General features: G+C 51.9%; 1 protein-coding gene and 1 long non-coding RNA gene across 2 annotated transcripts; both read right to left on the bottom strand.

Moving 5' to 3' along the window:
• Positions 1-6,817: 6,817 nt before the first annotated feature.
• Positions 6,818-16,305, bottom strand: KLK6 (kallikrein related peptidase 6). Its single transcript, XM_045578890.1, has 6 exons — positions 16,247-16,305; positions 15,762-15,803; positions 15,230-15,392; positions 11,041-11,288; positions 9,685-9,821; positions 6,818-7,320 (listed from the first exon to the last, which is right to left on the bottom strand). Exons 1-6 carry the CDS (start codon positions 16,284-16,286, stop codon positions 7,141-7,143), a joined length of 810 nt encoding a protein of 269 aa, XP_045434846.1. The 5' UTR covers positions 16,287-16,305; the 3' UTR covers positions 6,818-7,140.
• Positions 13,976-14,876, bottom strand: LOC118714923. Its single transcript, XR_004986719.1, has 2 exons — positions 14,702-14,876; positions 13,976-14,027 (listed from the first exon to the last, which is right to left on the bottom strand). It is a non-coding gene; the product is annotated as an uncharacterized LOC118714923 (long non-coding RNA).
• Positions 16,306-16,559: the final 254 nt, after the last annotated feature.

The following is a 16,559-nucleotide window of genomic DNA, read 5'->3' as shown; positions in this document are numbered from 1 at the left end:
GAACCGAACCTGAGACCCTCCAGTCTGCAGGCCGGCGCTCTATCCACTGAGCCAAACGGGCTGGGTGGATCCTCTTTCTTTTGAATGCTTTTGAGTACTTGGCTTGTCAAACACCCCTTGGAATTGTCCAGTCTGCTTTTATTTTCCTTTAAAAACGGCTTCCTTGAGGCATACCTGGGGCACCAGAAGCCTTGTGCACGCCCGTGGACAGCGTCCTGACTGCGGGACACACACAAGCCCTATCATCGCCATCGCCAACGCCATCCTGTTCACGGCCCTCTCACGTGTCTGTCTGTGATTCCTGTCTGCCTCTCTCCACCGCTGGGTCTCTGTACCTGTCCTCCCCTGTTCCTCCCCTCTGTGACTCAATCCTCCCTCTCTTTCTCTCTCTCTCTCTGTCTTTCTGTCCCTCAGTCTCCCCAACCCTGCATTTTGGGTCCAGCAGACTCAGGCCACTTTGCCAAGACACCCCTCAACCCCGTCTCCTGCCCTTCACCCTGGTGCCGGGGCTATGGGCAATCCCTCCCTCCGCCCCTCCCTGGCAGGTGAGGTGGCCCAGCTGCTCAGCCAGGCGTGGGTGAGAAAGTTGGGCTGGGCCACCTGAGGCTGAGGGGGCGGGTGGCTCCTGGCCCGTTGGGAAATGGGGCACACTGGGTGGGGAGCCCAAAAGGTGCCTTCTCCCTCCCTGGTCCCTGGTCCCGGGCCATCTGGGGCCGCCTCTGCTGACCTCTCCCTCCATCCGGTCTTTCTGGGTGCCCCCGACTGTGTGCAAGCATCTCTCAGGGTGACGGCGAGGCTCTGTCACCACGAGGAAGGAAGAGCTACGCGCTCACTCATTCAGCACATACATACGTGCTGAGCACCTACTGTGCGTCACACCCATCCGTCCGAGAACCGATGGGCACAGATGCTGGCCTGGCGAAGGTCACCTGCCTTGAAGGGAGACCGTAGCTATCTCCCTCCCTCTGTCTCCAGGCGGGTGTGAGAGCTCTGAGTCTGGCTTAGTACACAGGGGGTAAAATAGGAAAAATAAAATTCTGCCCTGGCCGGTGTGCTCAGTGGATAGAGCGTCAGCCTGCGGCCTGAGGGGCCCCAGGTTCGATTCCGGTCAAGGGCATGTACCTTGGTTGTGGGCACATCCCCAATGGAGCAGGGGTGGTGGTGGTGGTGGTGGTGCAGGAGGCAGCTGATCCATGTTTCTCTCTCATCGATGTTTCTGGCTCTCTATCCCTCTGCCTTCCTTTCTGTAAAAAAAAGTAAAAATAAAATATATTAAAAAAAATAAAATGCTGCCGAAACCGGTTTGGCTCAGTGGATAAAGCATCGGCCTGGGGACTGAAGGGTCCCGGGTTAGATTCCGGTCAAGGGCATGTACATTGGTTGCGAGCACATCCCCGGTGGGGAGTGTGCAGGAGGCAGCTGGTCGATGATTCTCTCTCATCGATGTTTCTGGCTCTCTATCCCTCTCCCTTTCTCTCTGTGAAAAATTAATAAAATATATAAAAAAATAAAAATAAAAATAAAAAAATAAAATGCTGAGGTTTATTTTGATTATTACATGCGTTAAAGTGACACATTCACAACCTAGTCTTTTCTTAGTTTCTTAAGTTGAGCCTGCAAATTAAAAAAAAAAAAATATATATATGGATTTCAGAAGGGAGAGATAGAAACATCAATGATGAGAGAGAATCATTGATTGGCTGCCTTCTGTGCACCCCACACTGAGGATTGAGCCCACAGCCCCTACGTGTGCCCTGACCAGGAATGGAACTGTGATTTCCTGGTTCATAGGTCGACGCTCAACCACTGAGCCACACCAGCTGGGCTCATCCTATATATGTTTTAACACGTTTTTAAAAAGCGTCACCTGAGGATATGTTTTTCATTGATTTTTTTAATCTTTCACTTAAATTTATTTATTTATTTTTTGATTAAGGTATTACATATGTGTCTATATCCCCCCATCGCCCCTCCACCCCACTCCTGTACGTGCCCTCACCCCCCTGCTGTCTCTGTCCATTGGTTATGCTTATTTGCATGCATACAAGTCTTTTGGTTGATCTCGATTTTTATTTTTTTTTAAAGAAATTTTATTAATTTTTTACAGAGAGGAAGGGAGAGGGATAGAGAGTTAGAAACATCGATGAGAGAGAATCATCGATCAGCTACCTCCAGCACACCCGCTACTGGGGATGTGCCCACAGCCAAGGTGCATCCCCTTGACCAGAATCGAACCTGGGATCCTTCAATCCGCAGGCCAATGCTCCATCCACAGAGCCAAATCAGATAGGGCATCAATTTTTACTTTTTAATATATTTTTATAATATATATTTTTTTTGATTAAGAGAGGAAGGGAGAGGTAAAGACTTAGAAACATCAATGATGTGAGAGAATCATTGATCGGCTGCCTCCAGCATGCCCCCCCCCCCCCCCCCCCCCACTGGGATGGAGCCTGCAACTCAAGCATGTGCCCTTCACTGGAATCAAACCTGGGACCTTTCAGTCAACAGGCTGATGCTCTAACCACTGAGAACACCAGCCAGGGCAATGTGGCCACCCATCTATACTAATTTTGATTATTACATGCGTTAAAGTGACACATCCACAACCTAGTCCTTTCTTAGTTTCTTAAGTTGAGCCTGCAAATTAAAAAAAAAAAAAAAAAAAAAAAAAAAAATATATATATATATATATATATATATACACACATATATATATATATACTAATAAAAGGGTACTATACTAATAAAAGGGTAATATGCTAATTAGACTGGGTCAACCAGACATCTTCTAGATATCAGACTTCCTTCTGGACAGGGGGTGACCAGGCCGGCAGGGGGGCAGTTAGGGGGTGACCAGGCCAGGAGGGAGGGGCAGTTAGGGGGTAACCAGGACAGCAGGGGGGGCAGTTAGGGGGTAAGCAGGACAGCAGGGGGTGCAGTTAGAGGGTGGCCAGGCCAGCAGGGAGTCAGTTAGGAGGTGATTAGTCTGGCAGGGAGGCAAGTTAGGGGTGATCAGGCAGGCAGGCGAGTGTTTATGAGTGATCAGGCAGGCAGGCAGGCAGGCAGGCAAGTGGTTAGAAGCCAGCAGTCCTGGATTGCGAGAGAGATGTCCAACTGCTGGTTTAGGCCCCACCCCGAAGGGGTCCCGGATTGGAGAGGGTGCAGGCTGGGCTGAGAGACCCCGTCCCCCATGCACCAATTTCGTGTGCTGGGCCTCTAGTTATCTGTAAGCCTTTGGGCTATCCCTGGAGCCTCTCTAAGCCTCAGCTTCCCTCTCTGTAATTAGGGAACATAATGCTTGCTGTGAGGATTACATGAGTCAGTAGATACGGTCCTTTAGAACAGCATACTGCATGTGCCCAGTGTTTATTGCTATTGTGGCCTGGACATTAATTGGGTTCCTCCTGGTGACCCCTTTATAACTTGCAGAAGGGGTTGGTTAAAGCAGGCCCAGTCCCTTCCCAGGACTCAATATTTCCCTGTCCTCACCTTGTAAAAGTCAACCACCAGCTGAAACTGGTTTGGCTCAGTAAATAGAGCGTTGGTCTGCAGATTGAAAGGCCCTGGGTTTGATTCCGGTCAAGGGCATGTACCTTGGTTGCGGGCACATTCCCAGTGGGGGGTGTGCAGGAGGCAGCTGATGGATGTTTCTCTCTCATCGATGTTTCTAACTCTCTATTCCTCTCCCTTCCTCTCTGTAAAAAAAAAAAAAAAAAAAAAGCCAACAACCACTTCCTATTGCACCCCTTTGAAAACATTTCACATTCTCGCCCTCACGGGTTTGGCTCAGTGAATAGAGCGTCGGCCTGCGGACTGAAGGGTCCCAGGTTCGATTCCGGTCATGGGCATGTACCTTGGTTGCAGGCACATCCTCCGTCGGGGGTGTGCTAGGGGGGCAACTGATCGATGTTTCTCTCTCATCGATGTTTCTAACTCTATCCCTCTCTCTTCCTCTCTGTAAAAGAATCAATAAAATGTATTTTTTTAAAATTTCACATTTCCTTGGCTCTTAAGACGTGTAATGTTTGTTTCTCCAACTCTAAAGCTCTTTGGAGCTGAGGGACTCTGTTCTTCTTATACAGCCCCTCTGTCTTGGGACCACATCTCTCTTCTAGCGAGAATGACATGGGGTTGCCCCAGCTGGTGGCTCAGGGAGTTGAAGAGCCCTCCTGTACCTTGGGAAGGTCGCAGGTTCCATTCCTGGTCAGGGCAGATACCCAGTTGGGGTGTGTACGAGAGGCAACCAACCGATGTTTCTGTCTCACATAGATGATTCTCTCTCTCTCTCTCTCACTTTCTCTCTCTCTCTCTCTCTAAATAAAAATATATCCTTGGGTGAGAATTAAAAAAAAAAAAATATATATATATAGAGAGAGAGATAGAATTGATTTTGAATGTCCCCTATGGTTCAGTCACTTAGTTTAATAACTTCCAATCTCATTCCACTCTGGGCAAAATAGGGTTGTCTTCAATATGTGTAAAACAAATGGATTATCATTTCTTTTTTTTTTTTTAAATTTCTTTATTGATTTAGGTATCACATATTTGTCCTCATCCCCCCATTCCCATCCCAAACCCCTCCCCACGCATGCCCCCACTCCCCTGTTGTCCGTGACCACTGGTTAGGCTCATATGTATGCACATAAGTCCTTTAGCTGATCTCTCCCTCTTACCCCACCCTTCCCTCTGAGGTTTGGCAGTCTCATTGATGCTTACCTGCCTCTGAGTCTGGTTTTTTTTTTTTTCCGCTCTATCCACTGAGCCAAACTGGTCCCAGCTCTGAGTCTGTTTTTGTTCATCTGTTTATGCTGGTCATTATTTCCCCTAGATGAGTGAGATCATGTGATACTAAAAATACACTTATAGGAATAAAAAATGAGACAAGCGATAACCACCATTTGTCCACCATCCAGAACTGAAATACCATGGCTGACATGTACACACAAGGAACTGTTTGACATTGAAATTGGGCCTCAAAAGAACCGGTGGCCCAGAAAGAAACTCACTACAGACTGATGCATTTGCCTCTCAGCATAACCAGTATGGCTTGTCTCATTTTGGGTTCTTTTAAGTGTATTTCTAGTATCACTTGAATTATCGTTTCTTTTTTTTAAAATATGTTTTATTGATTTTTTTACAGAGTGGAAGGGAGAGAAATAGAGAGCTAGAAACATCGATGGGAGAGAAACATCGATCAGCTGCTTCCTGCACACCCCCCACTGGGGATGTGCCCTTGACCGGAATCAAACCCGGGACCTTTCAGTCCGCAGGCCGACGCTCTATCTACTGAGCCAAACCGGTTAGGGCAATGAATTATCATTTCTCATACTCTCTTTGTTCCTGAGTATTTCTCCGCTCCTCACCCCAGCCCCATGCAGGGACTATTTCAACATAAAATTATATTTGTCTATTGATTTCCAAGAGGAAGGGGGAGGGAGATAGACATCAATGATGAGAGAGGGTCATTGATTGGCCGCCTCCAGTGCCTCTCTCTGGGGTGCTACCACCTGTCCCACTCATATCCTGGGAGGACATGTGACATACGTGTTGGTTTGTCTTCCTCAGAGATGCGGCCGCGGAGGGTGTAAGAGAAGGACGCTTCCCTGAGGACAGGTCTGGGCCTGGGGTTGGGGACAGAGGGGTGTACACCGATGGGGTCATGCATGGTGGGGGTTGATGGATTCCCCAGAGAGCATGGGAAGCCTGGGCCCTCACTCAGCTCTGTTTGTCTGCTCCCCTCATTTTTAAAAAAATACATTTTATTGCTGAAACCAGTTTGGCTCAGTGGATAGAGCGTCGGCCTGCGGACTGAAGGGTCCCATTTCGATCCCGGTCAGGGGCATGTACCATGGTTTCGGGCTCATCCCCAGTGGGGGGTATGTGGGGGTGGGGGGTTACAGCTGATCGATGTTTCTAACTCTCTATCCCTCTCCCTTCCTCTCTGTAAAAAAAATCAATTATATATATATATATATATATATATATATATATATATATATATATATATATATATATTTACAGAGAGGAAGAGAGAGAGGGGGACAGAGAGTTAGAAACATCAATCAGCTGCTTCCTCCATGCCCCTCCCTGGGGATGTGCCCACAACCAAGGTACATGCCCTTGACCAGGATCGAACCTGGGACCGTTCAGTCCGCATGCCGACTCTCTATTCACGGAGCCACACTGGTTTCGGCTCCCCTCATATTTTTGAGGGCCTCCTCCTCCCTGCCCGTTCCCCCCACCTCAAAAGCACCCCCGTGAGATTGTTCCAATACCCAGATCTGACCCCGTCCTTCCTCCTCTCAGGGCCCTCAGGGCCAAGGCCCACGTCTTCCGCTGGGCATTCAAGGCCTGGCACCGTCTCTCATGGACCCTGGAGGATGACCCGCCCAATTCCGTGAGGCTGCTTAAAAGAACTGAGCATAGCTGGGTCCCGGGGCAGCAGAAAAGCAAAACGTGTCACCAGCAATGACACATACTCTTTTTTTTTTTTTAAAATATATTTTATTGCTTTTTTACAGAGAGGAAGGGAGAGGGATAGAAAGTTAGAAACATTGATGAGAGAGAAACATCGACCAGCTGCCTCTTGCACACCCTCTACTGGGGATGTGCCCACAACCAATATACATGCTCTTGATCGGAATCGAACCCAGAAGCCTTCAGTCTGCAAGTGGACGCTCTATCCACTGAGCCACACCGGTTTCAGCAACATTTACTCTTTATTCAGCAGGCAGGCCCCGGTGCCCGCGTTTCCCGAGTTCGAGACCTTGAACCCTCCCAGCTGCGGCCCCTGAGTTACGTGGAGCGTACTGTTATCATCCTGTTTCTGTAAGGGTAGCAAGAGAAAGAGCTGGGATTCCACTTGGGATCGGGTTTCTCCAGGCGTGTGACTACCCCTCTTCCGGGAGACAACATGCCCCTGGGATGATCCGGAGGGACGGATGCTCAGAAGCGGGGTTCCTTTTTTCTCTTAGTGGTGGGGGCAAGACCTCAGCCTGGGTCACCCCCAGCCCCAGGGACGGGGTTGGGGTCAAACCAGGCAGAAGGAAGCGTTAAGGATTGACTCTGGACAGGAGCGGGAGGAGGAGGTGTGGTCTTGATCAGAGATATTTTAGAGGCGGTGAGTAGGGGCTGAGGTCAAGGGTTGGATGCCACCTTTGAGAAGGCGTTGGCCCAAATGGTTCTCCGGACCCACTGGTTATATCTGCAGACGTTGGTGTAGACCCCCGGCTTCTCCTTGGATCCGCAGGGGACGTTGCCCCAGGATACCAGGCCTCGGAGATGGTCTCCACACACCAGGGGGCCCCCGGAATCGCCCTTCGGGGGGGGAAAAAGGGAGAGTCAGTAATACAGGGAGAGAAAGACAGGGAAACGGGAGTGGACTCGGACATGTAGAAAGGGAGAGACACCCAGAGATGGAGAGAAATACTCGGGGACAGACATACACACACACACACACACACACACACACACACAGTCACACACAGGGAAATAGAGACACCGAGGGAAACTCAGGAGCACGGAGAAACAGACACAGAGAGAAAGAGAAAGAAAAAGAAATAACCCTTGCTAGTTTGGCTCAGTGGATAGAGCATTGGTTGGCCTGTGGACTGAAGGGTCCCGGGTTCGATTCCAGACAAGGGTGCATGCCTGGGTTGTGGGCTTGATCCCCAGTGTGTCGCATGCAGGAGGCAGCCAATCAATGATTCTCTCTCATCATTGATGTTTCTCTCTCTCTCTCCCTTTCTCTTCCTCTCTGATATCAATAATATATTCTATATACTAAAACCCTAATATGCAAAAATGACCAAACGGTGGAAAGACCGATTGCTATGACTCACCATGACCACCAGGGGGCAGATGCTCAGTGCAGGAGCTGCCCTCATTGCTCACACCTGGTGAGCGCAGAGCGGGTGGTGGGAGCCACTCCTGCCTCTGCTGCAGGCCACCAGTAAGGGGTGAGCAGTCCTGCTATGTGGGAGCCCTGGACCACGAGAGGGATGTCTGACTGCTGGCAGGGATCGGGCCTAAGCCTGGAGTCAGACATCCCTGAGGGGTCCCAGACTGTGAGAGGGTGCAGTCTAGGCTGAGGAACCCATGCATCGTTCAGTGCATGAATCTTATGCACTGGGCCTCTAGTGTATATACACACTGAGTGGCCAGATTATTATGACCTCTGAAAGCATAATAATCTCACCCCTCACTATATATATATATATAGTGAGGGGTGAGATTATATATATATATATATATATATATATATATATATATATATATATATATATGTAAACACCCAGTGCATAAATTCATGCATGGGTGGGGTCTGGCCAGCCTGTCCAAAGGGAGGGGACATGGGCAATTGGCCTGCCTGCTGTTTGAACTCCTGGTCAAGGGGTTTTATTTGCATATTAACTTTTTATTATATAGGATATACAATTTGCATATTAGCCTTTTATTATATAGGATATATGATTTGCATATTAGCCTTTTATTATATAGAATACACACTGAATGGCCAGATTATTACGTGTTCAGAGCTCATCATAGTCTGGATACTCAGTGTATATACAGTATATATATATATGTGTGTGTGTGTGCGTGTGTGTGTGTGTGTGTGTGTGTATGAAAAAGAATAAAGGTTAAGAACAGAACAGAATCCAACAGGTGGAGGGACAGAGGAAGGCAGAGAGAGATGTCCTTTCTCTTCACTGTGTCACCCAATTCACTGTGTATTATTCATCTTCTCCTTGGCTGGCTCAGGTCCTTCAAAGCTAAGTTTTGGAATAAGGTGGAGAGACTCAGTGGACCACAGTGGAGGAAACCCAAGTGAAAGGTATTTGGGGATGGAGCCCCTTCTCTCCCCAGCTAGGGTCCCCCTCCAGCGTGGCCGTGTCTGAGCAGGACCTGTGGGCTCTGTTTGAGGAAGGACATGCCCTCATGCCATCTGCCTCTTTATGGTGTCTCTCTGGTTCTTGCTCTCTCCCTCTCCATCTCCATCCCTGGTGGCATTTCCCGTCTTTGCTGGATGTGTCTCTGAGTGTGAATTACGTCTCTCACCCTTTTCTTTTATATATATATATATATATATATATATATATATATATATATATATATATATAAAAATAATTTTTTGCCCTAACCAGTTTGGCTCAATGGATAGAGCGTCGGCCTGCGGACTGAAGGGTCCCAGGTTCGATTCCGGTCAAGGGCATGCATCTTGGTTGCAGGCACATCCCCAGTGGAGAGTGTGCAGGAGGCAGCTGATCAATGTTTCTCTCTCATTCATGTTTCTGACTCTATCCCTCTCTCTTCTACTTTGTAAAAATGCAATAAAAAATATTTTTTATTGATTTCAGAAAGGAAGGGAGAGAGAGATAGAAACATCAATGATGAGAGAGAATCATTGATTGGTTGCCTCCTGCACGCCTCCACCAGGGGACCGAGCCCACAACCCGGGCATGTGCCCTTGACCGGAATCAAACCTGGGACCCTTCAGTCTGCAGGCCGGCGCTCTATCCACTGAGCCAAACCAGCCAGGGCTCTCTCACCCTTTTCATGCCTCAACGTCTCTGTAAAGCCCAGTTAAGGTCTCTGTGTGTGTCTCTCCCTTCCTGTCTCTGTCTGTGTTTTCGTGTCTCTGTCCTTTGCTGTGTAACTGGCGGGTCCCGCCATGGGCCTCACCTGGCAGGAATCCTTCCCGTACTTCTCGTCCCCGGCACACACCATGTTCTCGGTGATCTGGCCGGGGTAGGCCCGCTCACAGTCCTCACGAGGTACCAGGTGGACATCTGCACACTGGATGGTGTTAGGAAACACACCTGATGAGAGAGAGAGAGAGAGAGAGAGAGAGACAGTGGCTCACTTCAGGAGCCATCCTTCCCACATCTTCCCCAGCTACCATCCGAGCCCTATCAGCCCTACCATTCCTCCCTCCTCTGCTGGCCCCCATCCCGCACTGGTTCCCTTCTCCCCATTTGTCTCTTGTTCTTAAAACCCATCGCCATTGGCCTTGACTCTTGATAGGTCCCTCATTATGCCACTCTTCCCTCCCGTTGGCTTGTCTTCCTCATCAGTCCCTCCCTTTTCCAGGAGTCCTCATTTCCTGTCGACTTTTCCTTTCTTTCTAGGTCCTGCCTCCGCTTCTCTCTCCTCCACGGGTCCCACCTTCTCCAGTAGTTCCAGCTGACCTCCAGAAGCTTCCTCTATGAGTGACTGCCCCTGTCACACTCCTTTGTCCTTCACTGGACCATTCTTGCTCATTGGTTCATCCTGGTTGGTCATCACTGGACCATTAGACATTTCCTAACTGGACCCTTCTTTGCCCATTGGCTCTCCCTTCCTATTGGCCCTTCATCCAATGGTCCACCCACCTCCCTCATTGGTCCTTTCCTACATGGCTCTCCCTTCCTATTGGCCCTACATCCAATGGTCCATCTCCCTCATTGGTCCTTTCCTAAATGGCTCTACCTTTCCGTTGGCCCTTCATCCAATAGGGGACCTTCTTTTTTGGCCCTTCACTTACAGGTCAATGGTTCCCGCTGATTTACTGGACTTCTTTTTTCTTCTAGTGACTCTGTTAGACTATTCACTCTTCCCCCATGGTCCCGCCCCCATTAGCTCTCTCTGGCCATCCACTCTGTCAATTCACACCCTTCAGCTGGCTCTCCTGCCTTATTCATCTCTTTTCTTCCATTAGTCCCTCCTCCACTTACCCCTTCTTGATCATCAGTGCAGCCTGATTGGTCCCTTTAGACAACTGGACTCTTTTCCGATTGGCGTCTCCCCATTGGTCCTCCTCCTCCTCACTGACCCATCACCTTATGGCCCACCCAGCCATTACCATTCACCCACTGGTCTACTTTCTCCCACTGGCTATTCACTCATTTAGCCCAACTTCCATATTTGTCTTCCCTCCGCTTTGACCTTTCACCCAGCGACACACTGCCCCATGGGTCCTCACCATGGGACCACCTTCACCTTTGACCCTCCCCCCTTTGGCCCACTGGCCCGCCTCCCCATTGTCCCTGTCTTACTGACCACTGGCAGTCTTGCCCCAGCCCAGGATCTGGCAGCTGGTGCGGTTGGCCGAGCAGTCCCTCTCCAGGGCCAGGGGCCGGATGCGGTCCGAGATGTTGGCCGGGTGCTTCAGGCGTAGTAGCATGATGTCCTGGTCGTGTGTGCCGGCGTTGAAGCCAGGGTGGACCACGGTCTGGACCACCGAGCTCTGCTCCTGGAAGCTCTCTCGCTCGTAAATGTTGTGCTTCCCCAGGTAGACCTGTAGGTTCCTGGGAAAGAGGAGAAGGGCGGGGTTGCACCTGGAACCTCTGGGCAGAGGCTGAGACTCCAGATGGGGTGGTGATGGGACGGGGGGCAGCCTGGTGCCCCAGGAACTATCTGGCCTGTTTCCTTCCATCTTCCCAGCTCAGCAAAGGAGGATGCTATCCTTCCAGCATAAATTTGGAGACTTCTTCTTCTTCTTCTTCTTCTTCTTCTTCTTCTTCTTCTTTTTTTTTTTTAATATATTTTTTACAGAGAGGAAGGGAGAGGGATAGAGAGCCAGAAACATTGATGAGAGAGAAACATCGATCAGCTGCCTCCTGCACACCCCCTACTGGGGATGTGCCTGCAACCAAGGTATGTGCCCTTGACCGGAATCAAACCTGGGACCCTTGAGTCCGCAGGCTGACGCTCTATCCACTGAGCCAAATGGGTTAGGGCAGCCATAGGTGTTTTAACAACATACGTTGGTCCTGTCCTTGGCCTGCTGAGAATTCTCCGATGACTCCCCACTCACTCTGAGGAGAGACCAAAGTCCTCACCAGGGCCAACATGGTCCTCCCTGTCACCTCACAGGGATCTCCTCCCTTTCCCTCCCCCCGCCCCCTCTCTCTTTCTTCTCTGGCCACACTGGTCTCCCTGCCTTTCCTTGAACACAACAGCCATCCTCCCGTCCCAGGGCCTGTGCCCTGGCTGCTCCCTCAGCCAGCAACTATTTCCCCCCCCCCCCCCCCCGCCCCCCAGATGTCTGCATGGTTCTTCCCTCCCTCACTTACTTCACAGGTGACCTCCTCAATCGGAGGCCTTCCCTGCAACCCAATTAAGATGTAAATATCCACCCCAACAGGTAGTCCTTATCTCCCGCTCCTGTTTTCTTCTCCGCCAGAAAGACCTATCATTATTCTTCTGTGGATAATGTAGGTGCTGTTACGTATCTACCTGTCTTACTGTCCCTCCTCCCAAAACTGCCTCAGTGCCCGACAGACAGAACCGTCTGCGAGGATGAGGACGTATCTGTGCGACGTGACCCGGGGGCCACTGGCCACAGGCAACCACGGAGCGCCTGGAGCATGCCCCGTGGATTTGGGGTTTCATCCAGTCTTCATTCACGTGGTTTTAGGGAGCCACCGTTGGCGGATGTCGAGGTGCTAACCAGGGGTCGGCAAACCATCAACAGGACAACGATTGAAATTTCTCTGGAGAGCCACGTTTTTAAAACTTAAACTTCTTCTAATGCCACTTTTTCAACATAGACTCGCCCAGGCCATGGTATTTTGTGGGAAGAGCCACACACTCAAGGGGCCAAAGAACTGCATGTGGCTCGGGAGCCGCGGTTTGCCGCCCACGGCTCTAGACCAGTTGTCGGCAAACTCATTAGTCAACAGAGCAGCCAAAATGGGGCCTACAGGCCCTTCCTGTGGACATGGAATGTCCCTGCCTCACTGGGCACCTGGCCAGTCGTCAGCGCTCAACAGCTGTTTGTTCATCGAACGCAGTGGTTCTCAACCTTCCTAAGGCCACAACCCTTTATTTATTATTTATTTATTAACATATTTTATTGACTTTTTACAGAGAGGAAGGGAGAGGGAGAGAGAGTTAGAAACATCGATGAGAGAGAAACATTAATCAGCGGACACCTGCACACCTCCTACTGGGGATGTGCCAGCAACCAAGGTACATGCCCTTGACCGGAATCGAACTTGGGACTGTTCAGTCTGCAGGCCGACGCTCTATCCACTGAGCCAAACCGGTTAGGGCATGCCTAGACACTTTAATACAGTTCCTCATGTTGTGGTGACCCCCAACCATAAAGTTATTTTCCTTGCTACTTCATAACTGTAATTATGAATCATAATGTAAATAATCTGTGTTTTCCGATGGTCTTAGGCGACCCTGCTAGTTACCACACGTTGAGAACCGCTGCTGTAGAGCTTAAGACCATCGGAAAACACAGATAATTACATTATGATTCATAATTACAGTTATGAAGTAGCAATGAAAATAATTGTATGTTTGGGGGTCACCACAGCAGGAGGAACTGTATTAAAGGGCTGTGGCATTAGGAAGATGGAGAACCACTGCTCTAACACGTGGCTTTTTGCACCCTGGGGATGTGTCCCAGGCCCTCTCCGCTCCTCTATCCGGCCCACTTTCTGGGTGATCTCATCAGGTGCCGTGCCTTTAAATGCTACCTGTCTGCCGGCAGACGCCACCTGCATCTGTACCTTCCGCTCTGACCTGGCATCTGTCCTGGGCATGTCCCCGGTCTCCCAGACTCACCTTGGCAAAAGCAAAAGAGCTTGGTGCTCCCCTCCCCCCATCCAAGCTGCTTCTCAATCCCTCTTCTCTGACTACGACGACGCAGCCAAAGACACAACTGCCCCGCAGTCCAGGCCAAATCCTTGGAGCCAGCCTGGCTGGCTCTCTTCCCCTCCCATCCCACACCACCAAGTCCTGCCGGCTTCGTCTCAAAATGACCCCAAGGTTTCTAATCCCAGAGAGGAAGGGAGAGGGATAGAGAGTTAGAAACATGGATGGGAGAGAAACATCGATCAGCTGCCTCCTGCACACTCCCCACTGGGGGTGTGCCTGCAACCAGGGTACATGCCCTTGACCAGAATTGAACCTGAGACTCTTCAGTCCGCAGGCTGATGCTCTATCTACTGAGTCAAACCGGTTAGGGCTTGCATCAACCCCCCCCCACCAGCCAGCATCCTGGCCCCAGCCAGCATCTTATGGCGCCAAACCTAACCCTAACCCTAACAGTAACCATAACCGTAACCATAACTGTAACCTAACCCTAACCCCAACCCCAACACCAATCCTAACCTTAACCCCTACACCTACCCTAACCTCTAACCCTAATGCCTAACCCTAACCCTAACCCAAAACCCCTAACCCCTAACCCTTAACCCTAACCGCTAATCCTAACCCTACCCCTAACCCCTTACCTCTAACCCTAATCCCTAACTCTAACCCTAACCCAAACCCTAACCCTAACCTCAACCCTAACCTTAACCCTAACACCTAACTCTAACCTCTAACCCCGAACCCTAACCCTAAACCCTCACCCTAACTCTAACCCCTAACCCTAACCCCTAACCCTAACCCCACCCTAACCCCTAACCCCTAACCTTAACCTCTAGCCCTAACCCTAACTCTAGCCCCTAACCTTAACCCTAACCCCTAACCCTAACACTAACCCTATCCCTAAACCCTAACCTTAACCCTAAACCCTAACCCTAGCCCTAAACCGAACCCTAACCCCTAACCCTAACAATCCTAACCTAACCCCTAACCCTAACCCTAAACCCTAACCCTAACCCTAACTCTAACCCTAACCCTAACCCTAAACCCTAACCCTAAACCCTAACCCTAACCCTAACCCTAACCCTAGCCCTAACCCTAATACCTAAGGGACGGTGGCCCGGGCCTCCTCATGCACCCCTTCACCTCCTCTTGCCCAGTGCACGTCCCACAAGGCAGCCAGATTGCTTTGGACCATGAAAGCACATCTTGCTGCTTCCCGGATTCAAACCCTCCGGTGCAGGTTTCACTTCTCCCTGCACTGAGAACTAACCCTCCCTGCCTCCCCGCCCTCCCCCCCCCCATCTCTCCCTCCCTGCACGCTGGGCCCTCCCTGCACGCTGCCTCCCCCGGGGAGACGGCCAGCTCTTCGGAGCGGCGGTTCTGCTGGTTTGCTTCGCGGCTCAGCTCGGTCCCCGGGGCCCCACAGGGCCGCCTGGCCCACATTTACTGCTCAATTAACGATTGGCCAAATGAGACTGGTTATCAGATGGCCTGGCGCTGGGCCGGGGAGGGGAGGGGGATAAGTGCGTGCCAGCCCGTGCCTGAAGCCTGCAAGACCTCTAATTGCCACCACTCCCTGACCCTCCGTCCGTCCGTCCGTCCGCCCGCCCGCCCGCCCGCCCGCGGTGTGGCAACTTACGGTTTCTGGCAGTGCGCGGCCGTGAGCACCCAGGACGGGTGGACGAGGACCCCGCCGCAGAGCAGGCGGCCGGCGTTGTAGAGGGCGGCCTGGTAGGGGTGCGACATCCGCTCGCAGGGCCCGCCAGACAGCACCTTGTCCTTCCTCGCGGCCTGGACTGCGGGAGGGACAAGGGGAGGGGGGCCGGCGTCAGGGAGAGCAGGTGTGCACCCGGTCCTGCCCTGATCCTCCAGATGGTCTCCATCCCCACGCCCAGCTGTGGCCAGCACCACCCCCAAAGCCAGCCCCGTCCTCCCTCTCTCTCCCCCATCTTGGCCGCCCGCCACCTCCCACCCCCTTCTCCCCGTCTGCATCCCCCGTCTCTCACCTAGAATCCCGCTTCTGCCTCGTTCCAAACTCACGTGCCCCTCCACACCTGTGTGGCTCCCATTTTCCAGTTCCAGTCTCTGCCCTATCAGCAACCCTCACTCCCCACCACCACCCTGTCCCCAGACTTCCCCATCCCCCACCGCCCCTTTCCCACCTGCTGCTGCCGTGAGGACCAGAGCTGCCATCAGCATCTTCATGGCCGGTCCTGGGAGGGGAAGCCAAGTGCTCCATCAGGCCCCTGCTCAGGCCCCACGCAGGCCCCTCCCCCTCCTCCCTCCTCCGCCCCCGCCGCCTCCCCTCGGCCTGGCCTGCCCCAGGCCTCCCTGACCCCTGACTGCTGATCTTTATCTAGCCTCCGGATTTCTCATCTCCTACACCCCCGCCCCCAGCTGAGGATCCCTGGAAGATGGGTGCCTGGGAGACCCCAGCGTGGCCCCTGCAGGTCCCAGGGGCCCCCTGTTCAGTCTTTCTCTGCCCCTCCTCTCGGTGGCGTCTGTCTGCCTGCCTAGGCACAGAGAGGGAGGCCAGGCCCCAGGGGCCCCTGACATCCTTCCTCCCCAAGCATCTTGCTCTGCACCTCGGCTCTGGGCTCGCCTGGGGCCCAGGGCCAGCACGTTTAGATTCTGGGGTGCGGTGCCGTGGTCTTACCTGCTGGGGGCCGCTGCCTCCCGGCCCAGGGGCAGTGCATGTCAGGGGCAGGCGGAGGCGGAGACACGGGGAGCTGAAGGGGGTAAAGGAACTGGCAAAGCAGCAAGGATGCCTGGGAACGGGAGAGAGAGAGAGAGAGACAGACAGACAGACGGACAGGAGGAGGAAGAGGAAGAGGCAGGCGGGACAGAGCAGACAAGGTAGGGGCTGTGGGGCCGGGGCGTCAAGGGCTGCTGGCTTCGGGCCTCCCTGCAAGAGGCTGGCCTTCCCCCCACCAGCCCGGGTGCTTCCTTTTAACCCACATCTCCCAGGT

Source organism: Pipistrellus kuhlii, unplaced genomic scaffold (genome assembly GCF_014108245.1).
Source record: "Pipistrellus kuhlii isolate mPipKuh1 unplaced genomic scaffold, mPipKuh1.p scaffold_m20_p_108, whole genome shotgun sequence".
NCBI lineage: Eukaryota > Metazoa > Chordata > Mammalia > Chiroptera > Vespertilionidae > Pipistrellus > Pipistrellus kuhlii.
This window is presented reverse-complemented; position numbering and strand designations above follow the sequence as displayed.